This window comes from Paroedura picta, chromosome 1 (genome assembly GCF_049243985.1).
Source record: "Paroedura picta isolate Pp20150507F chromosome 1, Ppicta_v3.0, whole genome shotgun sequence".
Classification (NCBI taxonomy): Eukaryota; Metazoa; Chordata; class Lepidosauria; order Squamata; family Gekkonidae; genus Paroedura; species Paroedura picta.
Window position 1 is genome coordinate 157527756 of NC_135369.1, and position 20019 is coordinate 157547774.

A 20019-nucleotide genomic window follows, 5' to 3' on the forward strand; every position below is an offset into this window, starting at 1 on the left:
AATGTGCTGTTTGCTTTATAATAATTGCCTCAGAAGGTTCGGAATGGTTTTTGGCACTAGTTAGCAGAGAACAAATCTGAAAAACATGCACACAAGGCTTCTGGGCACTCAGATGTTAGTGGCTTGGAATCCGACACTTCATCCCCTTTAGACAAAACAGCTTCCAAAAGGCATTTTCTCTGTATGACTCTGGGCCACTCATCATCTGTCTAAGTACCACAGATTAATGAGATCAGCCTGTGGCTTATTAAAAATGAGTTGAAGTGGATGAAGTCAGTTCAGAGACACACATTCCATCTCTATACGCAGTTCCTGCTACTTTCTAGTATAAAATACTAGAGCTAAAGCACCATCAGCCACTACAGCTGAGTCTGTCTAAGCATTTAGACTCCAAAAGGTCTTTCCCAGTCATGGTTACATTGTGGGGAAGGACAGCCCATGAGGTTAAAAACAGAAAAGCTTTCAAACAAAAGTTTTGAAAAACAATTGGGTGCTTTCATGAGGAAGAAAAGGTATATGATATGATAGCAAAAAGCAAATTTTCTTCTAGTAAAATAATGTTAGCATGCATAGCTTTGCCTATGTTAGATGTGACTCCAGACTGCACATTCACGTTACAAATATGTAAAACATTGCAATATTGAGAACTTTCCACTGTAAGGTAGCGATCCCCAACCTGTGGGCTGTGGACCACATGTGGTCCTTTGACTAATTGGAGGTGGGCCCTGAAGGACGCCTTCTCCCCCCCCCCCCGCTGGCTCTTTACTTCATCCCCCCCCAGCCCTTTACAACACACTTCATTGTTGTGGCATGTCTGTATCTTATTTGAAGGGATGTTTAAACATTACCATAGCGATCAGAGAGCGTTAGGGCAGTAGTTTAGAGTAGAGGAGTAAACTACCCCCCACACTGGGCCTCAGTAAAAGGTATTGAGTGGTCACCGGTGAGTGGTCCCCGGCGTTGAGTGGTCCCCGGTGATAAAAAGGTTGGGGATCACTGCTGTAAGGGATTCAGGGGCCTGGATCCCACAAAAAATATTTGCTGGCAGAAAGGTTTCTGCCAGTTCAGGTTGCGAAGATGTTTTCCAGGTCTGCCTTCCAGAACCCTTAGCCTGTCACTTCCCAATTGTGGATTGAAATGTTGAAAAGAAGGGGGGAAGAGGAGTTTGACATTTTAACTGCTGGCCAATTAACAGTATTGGAGGTTGCTGGAGTTTGGTGAGAGAAAGATTGAGAGGCCTGCTGGTTACTCAAGGAGTCAGCTAAAGACTGTAGCTATTTTGAAGTTTAGGATTTGGGCAGAATCAAGTACTAATGGAAACTTTGGGCCAGGAGCATGATATAAAGCAGGAGAGTGATTCATAGAATTCTGTAAAGACAACAGTTTTATTCATTTCAGACAACCAAACAGATAATTGCTTTTGTAGACATCACTGGATGGCCAATATAGAAATCAAATAAATTGCATGATTGGAAGCAGAAGATGGAGAAGCTCTATTTTTTCAGCCAAAACAAGACCAGGAGCTTATTGTGGCATAGGCCACAAAATGTTAATGCTGAAAACTAGAAGAAAGCTGAATAAGAATGCCAAAGCATTCATAGTGCCAAAATACATTTGAAGCAACATTCATGAGGAGTTTAAAGATCATGTAAAGAACAGATTTGCATTACTAAGTCCAAGTGAACATGAACTCAAAGAACTATGGGTTAAGACCAGAGGTAGAATGTGCAAAGACTATTCTTGTAGCCAAAAATAAATGAAAACCCTCAATGGATGGTTGATGAAATTGCTAAAGATAGACAAGTAGCAAAGGTAAAAAGATGATAGAAACAGAATCAAAATCAACTCATACATAGAGAAAGAGAACTATTATAATAACCACCATGAAGAAATAGAAGAGAACAACAAAAAAGGAAGAACAAGAAATTTGTTCCACAAGATCCAAGAGATTAAAGGGCATTTTAAAGCATGGTTGGGCATGCTGAAAGATCAAGATGGAAATACATTGGTTGAGGCTGGTCTATGGTTGAGGCTGGGGCTGCTGGGGTACATCGAATGCTCTCCCCCGGGCTTCTTCTTGAACATCGTTGACCTCCCTCTCCTCCACCCACCCTTTTTTAGGAAGGGGGATAGGAAGGGGATCTTATTATTGTGCCGCCATGTTGTGACATTTTAAAGTCTTTTAATGGGAGTTTTAATGGGGTTTTAAGACACTGTGACCTGCCACGAGCCATTTGGGAGTGGCGGGAAATAAATCGAAATAATAAAAAATAAATAATAAAATTAACTGATCAGGCCAAAATAAAGAAAAGACAGGAACAATGCAATGAAGAACTATACAAACATGATGGGGAATACTAGATTTATTCCAAGAAAAATCTTTTGTAAAAAAATCTTACAGTTTTAGAAAATGAAGTGAAAGCTTCACTGAGAGAAATTGGGAGAAACAAATTACCAGAAGTAGATGGGACATCACTAGAATTATTCCAAGCAAGAGAAATAAAGTCCATGAAAATCTTAATAAAGTTGTGCCAGCAAAGATGTAAAACAAAATAATGGCCCACAGACTGGAAACACTCAATTTACATTCCAATTCAAAAAAGGAGCCAGAAAAGACTGCAGCAACTATTTTACCACGGCATTAATTTCCAACACAAGTAAAGAGATGCTCAAAATCTTATAAAAAAAGATTGTTACTATATATAAGACGAGACATGCCAGATGCTCAATCTGGAGTCAGAAAAGGATGAGGTACTAGAGATGATATTGAAAAGTTATGTTGGTTGTTGGAGCATACAAAGAGAATTTCAGAAGAAAATCAGCTTGTGTTTCATAGATTACAGCAAACATTCAACTGGGTGGATTATGAATAACTTTGATTGATTCTAAAAGAATTGGGTGTGCCACAACATCCAGTTGTTTTGATGTACAACCTGTACTCCGCACAAGAGCCTACACAAGAGACAGGAAGAGTTTTATGAAAACTGTAGACTGCCAAAAAGACAAATAAATGGAATCTAGACTAAATCAAGCTTCAGATGATAACTTGACAGGGGCTGGACACAGTACAAAAGGCTATTTTCCATATTTTTTAATGAAGGATTTAATGGGACATTGTTGTGGGGTTTTTATGCTATAACCTGCCACAAGCCAGCTTGCCAAAAGTGGAAAGTAAGAAATTAAATTTATAATAATAATAGTAATAATAATAAGTACAACAACAATAATAAAGTTTTATCAGAGACTGGGAAGCCAGGGGATAGTTTCCCCACCCCCCGATATAGGTGCCCCAATGGGGGCAGAAGTTCTCTGCAAGGAAGATGAGGGAGGTGGCCCTTCCAGTTCTGGAGTTGAGCCCTCCACTTGAGGATGGCGATCCCTGTGAGGGAGGGCAGGCAGAGATTGTTGGTATAGTGAGAGTTCCAAATCCTATCTCAGACACTGGGCAGCGGGGGAATGCTTTCCCCACACCCGAGACAGGTGCCCCAATGGGGGTGAAAGTTTCCTGCATGGAAGACGTGAGTGAGGAGACCCTGATCCAAGAGGAGTGCTAGGGCCCGGACAAGATTCCAGTTGATAGCCCTTTGGGCCTAGCTGTCGTGGGGTTGGTGAGTGGATCTACCTCTCCTCTTTGTCTCCATCCTGACAAACTGGGGCTCCCAATAGGTCTGTCCTACACAGCTCAAGCTGCCTTCGCTCTGGGAGGAGCAGGGTACCTCTTTTCTGTGCAATCCTTGGTGCTGCGTTCAGTCCAAAGAATGAGTTTTCTTGCTCTAGAATAAACCTATCTTTTGCTTCAAGTCAAAGACTGGAAAATCCTGACATAAGTAAGGCTTTCTGAAGCTGCACCAGACAGCAAAGATTGCCACATCCACTAGTGAAGCACTACATGACTTTGGGACATATGCATAAGGAACTTAAGTTCTGGATCACAGAAAAGCTGCAAGTGCACTGCACCCATCAATACATCACATAATAAAAAGGAAAAAAATGCAGGTGATAAGTTATAGATGTATTTTACAGAGTCCCAATGAGTTTTGCTGTGTTGGCTTTGTTGGGAAGAATATATAAAATACACATAACAGAATGACCTCATAGTAAAAATATCATGATTATAATATATTGTATTTGTTGTAAACTGCCCTGAGGGGCAGTTATAGAAATTGAATAAATAAATAAAATTATTAACAATAATACTTAAAAGAAATGATCTAAATTGATTACAAAAATGCATACATATTTGTCCACATACCATGTAAGTTAAATAAATCATCCATTGGACATGAAATAACCATAAAAATAACCATAAAATTTTAGCATATACAGGAAATAAAATACTGACCAGAACATGGACCTGGTGTTGGAACTATCCACAGCAAATGAATTATTTGACAGTATATAAAGACAGTATTTTTTCTATACTCACCAATTAATTGAGCAAAGTCAGAAGTCCCAGATCAGAGTTTAACTCATGAGGGTCCAAAGTCTGTAACCTTAAGACCCACTGTTTCTTGTTTTAATAGAACTTTATCATTATAATTGTTAGATTCATATAACCCCTCAAAATTGAAATCAGTAGGGCCGTGTTGTTTTTCATAAAATGTTGTACCAAAGGTCACCCAACTATTCTGCAAAGTATGTTGCTCTGATGTTCTGTTATACGTGTTCTCTACATACATCTTATTTCAAGAACATCTTATAGCACATTACAACCACTTCTGAACTGCAAGTTGTGAAGTGGTTCAGAGTATATTCTTTTCTGTCAAAGTGATGGCCCTGAGACCTGTCAAGAAGAAAAAGAAGAAGAGTTGGTTCTTATATGCCGCTTTTCTCCATCCGAAGGAGTCTCAAGGCGGGTTACATTCGCCTTCCCTTCCCTTTTCCCACAACAGACACCCTGTGAGGTCAGTGAAGCTGAGAGAGCGCTGATATTACTGAAGAAGATATGGTTCTTATATGCCGCTTTTCTCTACCCAAAGGAGTCCAAAAGTGGCTTACAGTTGCCTTCCCTCTCTCTACAACAGACATCCTGTGGGGTGGGTGAGGCTGAGAGAGCCCTGATATTACTGCTCAGTCAGAACAGCTCTATCAGCACTGTGGCAAGCCCAAGGTCACCCAGCTGGCTGCATGTGGGGGAGTGCAGAATCAAACCCGCACTCTTAACCACTACACCAAACTGTCAAGTGTTCTTATGCACAGACCCAACTGACATGCTAAGCAGGAAAAACTTTTTACAGATTTTTATTTTATGCTGCAATGAAAATAGACACAGGAAAAGTCTGAAAAACCTGTGCATCCAATACAGGGTTATGCACAATTTTATATGTCCCCATCATGTCTACTTATATTTGTGCAATATCAAAATGCTGTTTTTATGATCCTGGTGGCAAGATTTTGTTTTAGAGTTCTTGCCTCCCATTGGTAATCTTCAATACTAGTGCAAATTCTCCTAACTCTCAAAAATTGGCTGTATAGTAATTTGTTTTTATATTAGTTTTATGTGAGTTTTATGTGAAAAACTGATATCTGTAGGGTTTCTATTTTGCAATCCTCAGTTTGCTTTCTCGGTTTGACCAAGACACTTTGTGCTGATGGGTCACAATGAAGGGTGGTACAGTTGGTAGGCATTCAGTTTCTGTTCCATGTGATCTTGTTTGCTTTCTTTTGAGCTGGAGCTGCTCAATTCAGGTCAGAGCTGTACTGCAAAGGTGAGGGTGGTTTGTTGTTTCTTTAACAGGAGGGATTGTCTCCAAGGCACAATGCAGGCCATGGCTTGCAACAAAGCCAAGCTGAATAAGAATGAAAACTTTTGTTTCCTTTTTGGTATTAAGGCAGAGTCTTAAATTGTGTCCAGTGTGGATAGTTCTGCACTAAAACGTACCTTGGGAACTTCGTTAAAATACTGGTTCCTGATTTAACAGGATCATTCTAGTATATCCATCATTTCAGTCCCCCAAATGTCAGGTATTTTGCTGGCTTATTCCAAGTTGTGAGGCAGTGTTTTGCTGGGGATGAGGGCTGCCAAGAGCCGTCACAGGCCACCTCAAACTATTCACTCTAGGTCTCTTTTACATCATCCACATTCAGACCAAGCATGATAGGACAACAAATTTTATGCTTAATTCCTTGGATCTGAGGACATATGGGTTGTGCATCTAGTTCCCCTTTCCCTTGGCAATCCTGTTATGCTTTAAACCAGGGGTAGTCAAACTGCGGCCCTCCAGATGTCCATGGACAACAATTCCCAGGAGCCCCCTGCCAGCATTTGCTGGCAGGGGCTCCTGGGAATTGTAGTCCATGGACATCTGGAGGGCCGCAGTTTGACTACCCCTGGTTTAAACCCACCTGGGAGTTATGAAGCTGGATCCAGCCAGCCTTTTTTTTTGCTCAAGCCTGCCAAATTCTCCTCCTTACCACAGCCCACATTCTACCAGTGGAAAAGCTGGTTGGATCCAACCTATTGACTGATAAAGAATTATTCCACTGTACATTTGTAACTAAAATAATAGTTAAAATAATAGTTAAAGGACCTGCACCATATTTTAAAAAAAAAACTGTCAGCAGCAATATTATAGCAAATGTCTTAAGAAAAATACTGATGTAGGATTAAAACGGCATATATATATATACATATACACACACACACACACACACACATTAGCCTTTAAGGTCTGGGATCCACATACTTGAGGGACTGCCTCTTGCCCTATGCAGGGTTTTACGCTCTGCGGGTTCGAATTTGTTGGTCATACCCGGCCCCCAGGAAGCGTGTCTGGCCTCGACTAGGTCCAGGGCCTTCTCGGTCCTGGCTCCTACCTGGTGGAATGAGTTCCCAGAAGAGCTACGGGCCCTGCAGGAGCTTTCGGCTTTCCGCAGGGCCTGTAAGACGGAGCTCTTCCACCAGGTGGTTGAGGCCAATGCGCTAGGGAAAAGCTGGAACCCCCCTGGGGTCACTCTTAGGCAGGTTAATGGTCAATGACCCCTTGCGCCCCATGGTGGATAGTGGGCGAGTTTAGTTATATATAGTCCATCGCTTTAGGGCATTTTGTGAATTGTTTTGTAATTATGGAATAGTCCTTGTTTTAGGGGAATTTTATTGGGGTATTTTATTGGGGCTTTTATATATGATTGTAACCCTCCATGAGCTATTGGGAGTGGTGGGCTAGAAATTCATATAATAATAATAATAATAATAATAATAATAATAATAATAATAATAATAATAATAATAATAATAATAATAATAATAATAATAAATACTTTTAAAATGCAAATATTTATGCATCATTTTCCACTGGGGCATTCCGGGGATAGCATCCATTTTTCTCCAAAACAATATTAGTATATATCTGTAATCCTGGGGAAGGTTTGTGCAAATACCTGGACAAGCTAAGTATCAAAAGTTTGAGCTATGGCACTCTGAATATCTGGGAATCCATCAAAAATAAAAGAGTCATACAAGCCAAGGTGAATGGTAGCAGTCACCTGAGCCAAGGTGTTTGATTGCTCTCTGCAAAATGAGCTCAAATAGCATCTTACTTCCAGCAAATCTTAATGATTTGGCAGGCGCCATGTACGAAAACTGAGCCTTAAAATCAAATGTTCAGTTTTGTAATAATCTATCATATTTCAGATAGGTGCTTTACTGTGAGCATGGTTAATTTACAAAGAGCATCACTGAAAGCCAAAAGCAATAAGCCAGGGAATCCAAGCTGGCCTCTACCAGCAGGTTGGAGAAGACCGTACCTTTTGTAGTTTGCAGGAACTTGCCTTTTTGGGTTACCCCTCTCCCCATATAATGAAACACATTATCTGATGAAACTATTTCATCCCTGCCAGAATTTTCAATATGCACTATATCAAAGTGTATAGAGTATTTGTCTGTTCAGTTTATTGCATATTATATCAAACCTATCATGTATTTTATTAGCTCCCTATACTTCATATTCATCCCATTATACTTTATTAAGTCCAATGTAATCTTAAATCTGCAATGCAGTTTTCATTTTATTCGTTGCAATATATCATTTCCTTTCTTTTGATCAGTATTAGTTATAAGCTTCTTCTATACGCTTCAATAAGCCTATTACATTATAAAGGCATTTGCTAAGGAACACTTATCAGCATTTCTATAACAAACGGTATGATTTTAGAAGACCATGAATTGGTTGTAGATAGGTATAAATGGGTCTATCAAATGGATTCTGTGAGCAAGATATCTTAAAATCTGGCTTATTTTATACACTGGAAAAACACTTCCTATCAAAGGCATGGGCCTAATAATAGAATCAAGAATAAGAGATGCCACCCACACCCAGCAATTTATACAACAGTGTTATGGGCCAGGGCTGTCTTTAGGTTAAATTGATTTTGTCTTTCAAATCACCTGGCTGGAATCAGGGATTTGACATAGAATATTAATGTTAATTAAGATCCCAAATTTCTATTTACTTTTCTCCTCAATGAAGATCCAAAGTTGCTTATATAGTTATCCTCTCCCCCTCCCACACACACACCTTAATCTTCACAATTTATGTTATCCTATGACCTCAATTAGACTGAGTGTGTGACTGACCCAAGGTCACTCAGCAAGCATTCATATCCGAGTGGGCATTCAAACCTGGATTTCCCAAATCCTAATCCACTGGTAGCCAAACTGTGGCTCTCCAGATGTCCATGGACTACAATTACTGTAAGGCCCTGCCAACATGCAGCAGGGGCTTATGGTAATTGAAGTCCATGCACATCTGAAGAGCCACAGTTTGGCCACCTCTGCTCTAATCACTTACAGGAGGGTAGCCATGTTGGCCTACAGTTGAAGAGCTAGATTTGAGTCCAGGAGCATCTTTGAGATAAGCGAGATTGTTGCAGAATAAGGTTCCAGGAGTTAAAACTTACTTCATAAGGTACAGGATAGAGAAACAGGGAATAGAGATCCATGAGTGCTTATATCCCAGTCAGAAAGTGAGAGGGGTATTAGGATGCAAAGGTGCAATGCAAAATGTAATCAGCTTGATTAAAGCAGGAAAGAAATGCTTAGGAGGATAAAAATGCTTAGTACCATAAGAATGCCCCTATTTGCTGCTCTTTTCCATTCTGACTCCCTTTCTTGTAACACCTTTCCTACCTTTTGAATGGGATATAAGGGCTCAGGGGCCCTGCAGGAGCTTTCACTCAGCATTTCTATCTGTACCTGTATCTGACAGAGGGAGCTTTGAGTTTCTAAAGTGTATACCCTCAAATAGGGTTGGGCACCAACCAGTTCACAAGCCCAAATTGGCATGAACTTTATAAAATCATAGAGTTGGAAAGGGCCATACAGGCCATCTAGTCCAACCCTTGCTCAATGCAAGATTAGACTAAAGTATCTTCCCAACCACTGCTTAAAGACCACCAGTGAGGGGAAGCTCATGGCCTTCTTAGACAGCCTTGAGATGGTTTAAAGCCCCCCAACTGATGTTTGTGGAAGAAGCCTTCCCTGAACAGTTACCAGACTTTTGTTCAGCTTCAGTTGGCTGTTTGGGCCATTTAAGCCTAACAGCTGAGCAAGGCAGGGCAGGTCAGCTCACCAGCTATTAGGTTTAAATGGCTGTGACCCATTTAATCCATTCATTTTGTAAAATGGATCAATAAAATGGCTTGCAACCATTTGAGTCTAGCAGCAGATGGGTGCACTAACCCCACCCTTAGACTGAAATGGCTGTGAGACATTTCACTGGTTGGTTTCACTTCCTCCCACTTGGAAGTGTGTGAGGGGGATACAAAGTGTATCTACGAATTGGCTACCAACCATTTAATCCTGAGGATTGGATGCACCCATCTGCTGATAGGTGTAAATGCTTGCGAGCCATTTAATCCATCTGTTTCACTTTACCTCCCTCCCACCACCACTTCCAAGCATTTTATAGGAACAGACCAGAGGAAGCGAAATGGACCTCCAAAATCTTGTTGGTCTCTTAGATGCTACTGGACTCAAATCTACACCCAAATCAGACACTCTAATCCGTATACCACAATAGCCTTTGGAATATGACACCCAACAGAGATTAAAGGGGGGCACCTCTGGAAACCGTTTGGAGCCAGTTTGACCCATGTAAGTGAGGAGATAAGAGAGCAGGATGTAAAGCTATGAACTTGCAAAAGGTGAACTATTAGGGAGGAGGAAGAAGAAGAGTAGATTTTATATCATACTTTTCACAATCTGATGGCATCCCAAAGCGGTTTACAATTGTCTTCCCATCCTCTCCCCACAACAGACACTCTGTGAGGTAAGTGGGTTGAGAAAGCTCTGACATAGGGTTATACGATTCGGCTGCTGAAGCACCTGTCCCCACCTGTAGCAGCCAGCACCACACAACCCTACTCTGACAGGTCTCTGAAAACAGCTCTAACAGAGCTGTGACTAACCCAAGGTCACCCAGCTGGCTGCATGTGGAAGAGCAGGGAATCAAGCCCAGCTTGCCTCTCTTAACCTCTACCCCAAGCTGGAACATGGGGAGCAAGATGTAGGAACAGTCGCTTTGGTGCATTCAAAGATTGTGCTTGCTTCCAAAAAGGTCTGCCTCATACAGTTCTAAACAGAAGAAATCCTTTGTTTGGAATAAGGGCTCCTGCAACATCATAACTCTCCTGTGCTTTGTCCTTTATAAAAAGGCAAAGTCCTATCGTATTTTCCCGAGGTTTCTGAATGCTTAGATACATGGAGAACATTTAACAATGTATTGATTCCCACTAAAATTTTGCTATGGTAAGAAATTCTGCAGCAGCTTTCATGGTCCAGTTGTCTGGTGAGTAGAAAATACTATGGAGACATGTGGCATGTCTGTTGTATTTCTTTACAAATATGTAGGTTGCGTAGACAGACAAGTTCCCAACTAGGGTGGCCAACAACCCGGAGAAAAAAGATGTCCTGCCCCTTTACCAGATGCTTAGCGGAATGTAATTTCACTCAGCATCATGAAAAGTACCAGCTCTCCTGCAGCCCTGTCAAGAATGCTTCATAGCTTATAATTTTGATATCATTGCTTATCATGTTTAATTGGCCCCAAGTGTTATCTTTAGTTCCGAGCCTGCAGATAGGCTCGGAATTTTCCACAGTGAACTTCAGGGAATGACTAGCTTGAACCATGGGCATCTATTAAAGAAACACTCTTTGTTCAGTTTCAACAAGCAGGTTATTAACATTTGAAAAGAGAAAGCTGTTTCTCTGTTTGACACAAGGGAATAGCATAGGCCATAACAATATTGTTGTCACACAAGACTAAGAATGAGCATTATGAGACTGCTCAATGCCCAGTCGAAGCTGGCTGTCGCTCTCCCTCCCACTCTTCCTGAAAAAGTGAGCTCAACTAACCTTGAAGGTGAGAAGAAACTATATTGCTGTTGCTTGTAGGAGGGTGCTATTGATGAAATTAAGCTGTTTCCAGATTTGTTTCCTAGGGCAAAAGAAAATGGACAGTTAAAAAAAAATCCCCAAGTTCCAATGAATTTCAACACTTTTCAAAGCATGTTTGCTGAAGAAAATCCCATGTTTAGGACTGCATTCTTGGAGCTTAATGGTAGATCCTTGATATTCTTTTTATACCATTAGGATTGTAAATAATTTGAAGCAAATCTGATTTCTATATGTGCACAAAGAGACACAAAAGATATTATCTCTCTGTCTGTGTAAGATTTCATATATATATTTAACGTCTTCATATTCTTCTGCAACCTTGGGGGCAGGTTTCAGGTTTATAGAAAGATCTGTCACATCTGTTCGTGGTTCCAGTATTTAGGTTTAAGTAGCCACAAATTTTGATCATGTTGAGAACCATACATATTGATGCTAATAACATAAATTGTCACTTTAATTAGTGGTTGTGGAAATTTGCCTTAATTTCTAATGTCAACAACATTCTCAGAAATCTGATTGTTGGTGGGAAGCAGAATGGTGTGTATGAGCTCCTGCACAAACCCATTTCATCAGTACCCCCAAACCAGTGTAGAGTCCTCACCAAGAAAGTACTCAATAACACAGATCACAAATTTGCACACAATATTTTGAAAATGTAATAGATGCTGACCAGTGTTTCTGTTGCCACAAGAATTTCCTTCCACACTGAGAGACTTTCCTGCTTTCTGTCTCCTTCAGCAGTCCCCCCTCTTCAAAATCCTCCCCCAGGAACAGAAATTCAAGAGATTCCAAACTTCCAAAGTTCTATGCTCTGTGAAAGTCCTTGTGTCTACAAAGACATTAGTCTGAATCCAACCTAATGTGTCCTGTTGTTAGTAGATGCTCCTGTCTGAGGAATACAGGCAAAAAGAAACAGCGTAATCTTAATAACAAATGAGCATTTCCATTATTTGAATGCTTAGTCCAGTATTAATTTTAATTGGCTTAGACTGGGCTAACTCTATATAGGATTGCACTGTACCCCCTTGATATAATGTATTACTATGCCATATATCCTATCTGGAAAATATTAGGGTTTTCTTTTTTTTCCCCCAGATCATTACCGTAAGAGACTACGTTCCCAAAGTTATTGGTCCAGATGCTTTTAATCAATACATTGGTGCCTATAAAGGTTACAATCACACAGTAAATCCCAGTGTGGCCAATGTCTTCTCTACAGCAGCTTTTCGGTTTGCTCATGCTGCAATTCATCCAGTAATAAAGAGACTCAACGCACAGTATGAGTATGACCCAAATCTTCCCAACCTTCATTTGCATGAAGTTTTTTTCTCACCCTGGAGACTCATTAAAGAAGGTACTTTTTTGGTAGTTTGATTATATCTTTTTACATTATTGCAAAGTTACTACGAACTGAATTCCTGTAAGATCAGGAAAATGTTAATTTCAAATACATCCAGGCGGTTAAGCAACTGATGTACAACAAGGGTGGCGGGGGGCATTTCCTCCGCTCCTGCTTTTCAAAAAAGATACCAACTACCTACACATTAATGCTCAATGTATGATGCCTGTTCGAGTAAACTTGGCTTGTAAAATAACTTGCAAGTTTTGTGGGAAAGGCAGTAAATCTACAGACTGAGAAGCTTATGTCCTGTTAAAGTTTTCACGATCCTTCTGTTTAAATTGTTTTAACACTAGAATTAGGGGGAATGTCAAATATACCCAAAAAGAAACACAATAGATCAAGCCACTCCTGAGAACACAGAGGTATGTTTTTATATAGAAAACATTGCACCTAATATCTGTTGTTTTAAATTACACTATTTAATAGACTGCTTCAACAGCTTTGTGATAATGACGATGTCCACGCAAAGCTGAAGAAAACCTTTTAGGACATAAATCAGAGAAAGTTAAGGTTATATTAAAATACTGAATGAATTAATTCCAATCTGGTGAATTCTCAGATAGGCTGCTATGACTGTGTCTTTGTCTTTAAGGTGGCTTGGATCCCTTGCTAAGGGGAATGCTGGCAACTCCTGCAAAGCTCCAGGTACAGGATCAGCTGCTGAATGAAGAACTAACGAAGAAACTCTTTGTATTGTCTAATAATGGTTCGCTGGATCTAGCATCGCTAGATTTACAACGGGGACGTGATCATGCGCTCCCAGGTCTATTGCCTTTTATATTTCCTATGCTGTGAACTCATTCATTACTTCTTAGGATGCAAAACAAGAAGGCTGATTCCAACCTATATTGTACACGCAGAAGGTCACAACTGCTTGTGCAAGAAAGAAGGGTGATGTCTATAATATTCAGCTAGAGCTCTCTCTTCAAAGCCCATTCTATTTTTTGAGGGTCCCTGATTCTAAAGACTGACTTTTGGGCTGCTGCCTAGAGTTGTAGTTTGCAGTGGGAGGGATTTCTTTGCAATGAAAACCTACTGTAGGTTTCCTAGGTAATATAAACTATAATAAATCATATTGATGTATTGGAATTTGAAGTTAGTTAATTAATTGGCAGTCAAAATTATAGATTTAAAAGAAAATTAGTAATTGGGATAAACCTGTGTCCAGGCCAGTTTTATTTCTCAAAGCCTTTTCTAAATTGGATGTTGGTCCTGAGATGCAGGATGCCTTGTTCACTCAACATGAATCTCGTCCTGGACAGGTGACTTATGCATGCTTATGCAGCAATAAGTGCCAGAGGGACATTTCCAAGCAAGTACCTTCCAGAATCACAAGTCTCAAACTAATGTATTGGGGGTAGGGGTACAATCCAGAAAATGCTTACTTGGAAGTAAGTAGCACTGAAACCTATAGCTCGTACTAAGACTCAGAGGCTCCTGCTAGAGAGAGATGGGAATTCCTTGCTCCGGAGCCTTTCCCCTGCTGTGATCACCTGGACAGTGATTGCTACCATTTCCAATGCCACACAGCAACTGATGATATTGTATAAGTGGTGATAAAGAATATTCAGTATTGGGCAAAAACTCATTGGTTAAAACCAGATTCTTACGTACATTCCCCCCCATCACTGGTGATGCAATGTCACTTCTGTTGTGTACCAGAAGCAGGGCTGGTTTATCCACGTAGCACATGCTACAAGCCCTGTGCTTCCAGGGCTGCCACAAGATCCGGCCATGGATCAGGGCCACAGCTTCTCTCCTTTCCCCTTTCCCCCTTTTTAAGGACACTTAGGCTGACACCCCTTTCCACTGTGAGGGGGCCCTCTGTCCCGGTCCAGCTGCTTCTATCACATTTGTACTCTGCTCGGGCCCTGCAAATCTTTAAACTGGCTCTGGGGCTATAGGCCCTGTGAATCCTTAAACCAGTCATGTCTGGAAATGACTTTGCCAGATCGCCAACAACATTACTGCAATGCCAGCCTCCCCCCCCCCCCCCCCGCCCACACCATTTTTGGTAGGTTCCCTGACAATCAGTTGCTTGGAGAAACAACCCTGACAACTGCTGAATAAACATTTTTTTAAAGAATTGCCAGAGAACTATTCTGAGCTCTTTGAAGGAGAGAAAGGACGTACCGTAAATGCAATAAATATATCTTCCATATCATGTCTCAATATAAAATATCGGTCATGGAAAAACTCTGCACTCTTTCCTCCCGGCTAAATACAGTCATCAGGATTACACGTTCAGAATTAAGGAGATGATCTGAGGTTATCTCCTCTAGCAGGTTTGGCCCAGCATTTTAACACTGCTTGCTTTGTAAGACCTTTGGTAGAAATCTCTTTGAATTTTACTATGAATGCCATATTTACAGGTTACAATGACTGGCGAGAATTCTGTGACTTGCCAAGACTAAGGACAGAAGCTGACCTGGCAACAGCCATAGAGAACAGGACCGTTGTTAAAAAAATCATGGAGCTATATGGCAACCCCAACAACATTGACGTCTGGCTAGGCGGTATAGTCGAAAACATTTTACCAGGTGCCAGAACAGGCCCATTGTTTGCCTGTATCATTGGAAAACAAATGAAAGCACTCAGAGATGGTGACCGGTAAGTACATCGGCATTGTTCCTTCGTTAGCAATGCTTTGATTCCAAATATTCTGGCAGGATCAGAAGATGGAACCAGGTGGATGCTGGCAGAGCCTGGGCTTTTTACTCTTGTACCTAGTGCTGGCATATATGATGGGCAGACTGAGTCTGCATTTTATCCTCCAGTTGGGGGAGTCCAAACCGTGCAGGGAAATTAATGAGAATGCAGTTCTTCCAACTGATCCTGCCAAGCTATTATACTGATTTTCCACCACCCATATGATGAAGCTACTATGCCATCAGACCCTTCATCTAAGAAGATTCAAGTGGGTAGCTGTGTTGGTCTGAAGTAGCAAAAAAAAAATGAGTCAGACAGCACCTTTATGACCAACAAAGATTTATTCAAGGCTTGAGCTTTCGAGTGCATGTACTCGAAAGCTCATGCTTTGAATAAATCTTTGTTGGTCTTAAAGGTATTATTGGACTCTGTTTTGGTTCATCTAACAGGGTCAGTATTATCTACTCTGACTTGCAGCGGCTTCCCAAGATTTTGGGTATAGCTCTTTCACATCACCTACTACCTGATGTTTTTTAATATACTGAGGATTGAACCTGGGACTCTTTTGCGGGCAAAGCAGATTAGCCATAGGCCCTGCCTGCCTCAAGAGACCCTCTAGGAATATCTATGATGGAAAAACATGCATGCACTGTGTGATCTCTAGTGCCACAGGCTTCAGTCATGGATGGCTTTGAACTGAACAACCTGGCTCCCTGGTACAGATGCATAGACTAAACCCTTCAAGCATACACATGGAAGTGAAAATACTGTTGCTGACCTTTGCTCAAAAAACCCTCACACTATACTAAATTAATACTGTCTTTTATTCAAAACATTCCAGCAACTGACCCAGAAGTTAAAAGAAGGGAGAAAAGGTAGTTTTGCTTTCCTCTGGCTGATTAGTTGGCAATGTCTGTCAGGGCCGTCATTCAGATTCACTGTATGTAAGTGGGATAGTTATGAAATGGTGTGAAAGTTGGCTCATAAGGAAGGCCAAGTGTCAACGAATTCAAGCTTTTGAACTCTGGTTCTGGAGAAGATTCTTGCGAGTCCCTTGGACTGCAAGGCGAACAAACCGGTCAGTGCTAGAGGAGAACAGCCCCGACTGCACTTTAGTAGCTAGATCCTGAAAATGAAACTCAAATACTTTGGCCACCTCATGAGAAGGAAGGGCTCCCTGGAGAAGAGCCTAATGCTGGGAGCGATCGAGGGCAAAATCTAAATAAATAAATAAAATAAATAAAAGAAGAAGGGGACGACAGAGAATGAGGTGTCTGGATGGAGTCACTGAAGCAGTCGGTGCAAACTTAAATGGACTCCGGGGAATGGTAGAGGACAGGAAGGCCTGGAGGATCATTGTCCAGGGGGGCGCGATAGATCGGACATGATTTCCCAACTAACAATAACAAACTTCTCTTAGGCCCATTATGCACGGCCGCCGAAATGGCGATTTCGGGTCATGTGGAAAACGCGGAGGGGGAAGACGCGACGCATACCGGTTATGCACGGGGCGGGGCGCGACGGCGGCAAAACCCAGAGTAACCGATTATGCACGCGCCGATCCGGGCGCCGCTTCTGGTTGCGCCCCGCTCACCCGGAAGCTGCGCTTTCTTCCGCGTTTCACTGACGCGGCTTTTTCGGCGGCATGCACCGAAGCTGCAGCCGGTTGCAGCCGGCTCCGTGCGTTATCCGTGATTTTAGTCCCCGCCATTCCACCCCGAATGTGCGCTAAAACCCCCGTGCATAATGGGTCTTAGTGAGGAATGATCCAGATGGAATTCTGTTTTGGCAAGTTATTTTCAATAACTTCTCATCACCCTCGGCCGGCCTTTCTCAGTTTTTTTAAATCATTGAGAAAACGTTGAAACATTTTTAAGCTTTCAAGAAATCTCACAAGTGGTTCAATCATGCGGAATAAGGTTGGAAAGTATGACTGTATACATGTCCACCTGAGACCCATCCTCTTCCCACCCTCGCCAGGCCCACCATTGTCTATTTGGGGAAGGGAGGGTGGGTTGACATGACCGTATATGGTCATATCACCTGATAAATATTTAACAAATTTTAAAATATATAAAAATTATCTCCCACCCATTCAGGAAACCCTTACAGGACTGTGAAGAAACCCCAGGGTTTCATGAAACCCTGGTTGAGAAAGCTTGCCTAGGCCCATTCTTCAGATGTTGGATAATACACTTTCGAAGTAGATTATCCTATTCCACAAAAGAAAATCCAGCTGCAAAAGCACATTGAAAGTGCAAGATCCAATGTGTGCAGAATAGGTTCAGGTCTTAAATATTTTTCTCTTCAACTGAGCCATAAGTGCCCCCAAATTAGCTTATTTTATTATTATGTGTACTGTTTGCTCAAGTTATTCAAAAGCAGTCTTGTCCTATCAGATGAAGATGGGTAGCTGTGTTATTCTGTCCTTAGCAGTAGAAAAGAGCAAGAGTCCACTAGCACTTTAAAGACTAAGAACATTTGCGGCAGGGCTTTCATGAATCTGTATGAAAGTTCATACTCTGACACAAATCATATTAGTCTTTAAGCTGCTACTGGACTGTTGCTCATCCTAGCACATGTTATGGAATCCTTGAAGATATTCACGTACAAGGACAACATCCTGTCACATTCCAATCAAGCTCCTACAATAAGCAAACTCTTGGTAGCAGCCATCTCTTTATGAAAGGGTTAACAAACAGGCAAATGAAAAGTCTTTGCAAAACTGAGGGCTACATGCAAGTACTCAGATTTAAGATGCCCTCAACCCCCCCCCCCTTCTTTTAGCATCCCTTGGTCCCAAACCCCAGGTGCCTCCCTAAACAACCAGGTAGCATGCTTAAGCACAAAGAAGTCAACACTGTCTACTATTCAAGGTCAGGGAAATAACCAGAGTGGCCCCGAGGAGACATTGGAATGTTACTGCTAGCCCCCCTGGGGTTGCAAAGTTAAAACAACATTGCTTATATTACACAGCTGCCCCTGAAGCTCTGGTCATGCTAAGCTAGCAGAAGCCATCCTAAACTGGAAAATAATTCATCCCAGGCAATGATAAAACAAAATAGCAATATGGCATGGTCAGAATATAAAATTAGGATACTCCAACAGATTGTGGCATGAACATGTGACAATATTCATTGCACTGCCTACTAAGTGTTAAACTCCATTGTTGTGAAATCACAAAGTCCTTGAATGCTTACTGAGTCAAGAGCACTGAACACTCCCAACAGAGCCTCTTTTCCAGAACAATTCCTTCAAGCAGAACATTAAATTAGATTACACCCCTACTTGGGGAAATAATGGTACAACAACAGAATCATCTTCTGATACAAAATCATATTCCTTTTCCATGCTAAGGCCATACAATGAAGGAATGTACAATCCATGTACAATGCATAATTGATTTATTTTTATTTATGCATACTTTGAGTAACTCTCATGTTACATGCATTCAGTACTCTACCAACTTGAGCAATGATTATCTCAAAGAATAAGAGGGGTAAGTACCTGGGGAATTGCAGTTTAATTTTAATCAATAATTTGGCCCCATATGCATGACTCAAGTGAGATCACCCCTGCCTCCAACCTGGACATTTGGTGTTCATTGAGGGACCACAAATATTGACCGCAAAAACCTGGATTCTGCTTCCAAGAGGTGAAGATCTTTGCAAAGACAGAGCTGAGAGGCCTACATTAGTTGGGCAATCAACTTTCCCTGGAAAACCTTGATTGCTACAAGGATATACATTATTCCTTTTTAAAAGAAGAATCTCAGAATGGCTAAGGTCATTCTGTGGACATTATCAGCCATATGCATGGCTTGGACTCTCCATGATCTTGTTGACTGTAAAAGTATTCCTAAATATTTAAAGGATTTAACCTGTTCAGTATTGTGTCCCTCAATCTGCCATCTGTAACGCCTTTTGGTAAAGGTAAGGATTTTAGGTTTTTAGTAATTTGTTACAAGTTGTTCCTCTTGTACTTATTATACACAGGTATATACAGGATGTAAATGCATTCACTGTAACATGTAAACAGGGCTACTGGAGGGGGGCAGGTTTTGTGAAGGTACCCATGTCTAACAACTATTGATTGCAGAAGTATTACATGTAAAACACATGTAGAAACGCAACTATTTTGTGCAAAGGTGTGCAAAGTTATTGGACAGCTTTGAATCAACACTTTTTTCTAGAATCCCACATTGTGGGCATTTTCACACATCGGTAAAAATAGCATTATGCCAGCTGAATGGCGAAGTGCTATATATTATCATGCCTCCCAGCCACTCCTCACCTTCTTGTTGTCTCGTTCTTGTCTGCGACCCTTTCACGCTTCTCACCCTCCACAACTGCTACTGGAAATGGTGGAAGAGAGCAACGTACATTATACGCAACACTCTTCCACCTGTCAATCAAGCCAGGCAGCCAATCCTCTTTCTCCATACTTCCCTGTTTAAATGCCTATGCATAGATGCGTGGTGCTTTTTGAACGCCACCCCTTAGGGAACCATGAGTCCTTAGATACTTTTAAACATTAATCTTGTTCCTGATTTGGGGGGGGGACTTTAGAGAGG

The 20019-nt window shown here is 41.3% G+C and overlaps 1 protein-coding gene and 1 long non-coding RNA gene across 3 annotated transcripts in view; one reads left to right on the forward strand and one right to left on the reverse strand.

The window, feature by feature from the left end:
- The window catches only part of TPO (thyroid peroxidase), a 105763-nt gene that overhangs the window by 47639 nt on the left and 38105 nt on the right, over positions 1–20019 (forward strand). Inside the window, exons 9-11 of the mRNA XM_077309852.1 lie at positions 12491–12749; positions 13390–13560; positions 15170–15407. Coding sequence (XP_077165967.1) covers positions 12491–12749; positions 13390–13560; positions 15170–15407 — 668 coding nt within the window. The remainder of the gene's footprint in view (positions 1–12490; positions 12750–13389; positions 13561–15169; positions 15408–20019) is intronic.
- The window catches only part of LOC143823487 (uncharacterized), a 156227-nt gene that overhangs the window by 30146 nt on the left and 106062 nt on the right, over positions 1–20019 (reverse strand). For both annotated transcript variants that reach the window (XR_013226490.1, XR_013226491.1), the window contains one exon: positions 11354–11435. This is a non-coding gene — a long non-coding RNA (uncharacterized LOC143823487). The remainder of the gene's footprint in view (positions 1–11353; positions 11436–20019) is intronic.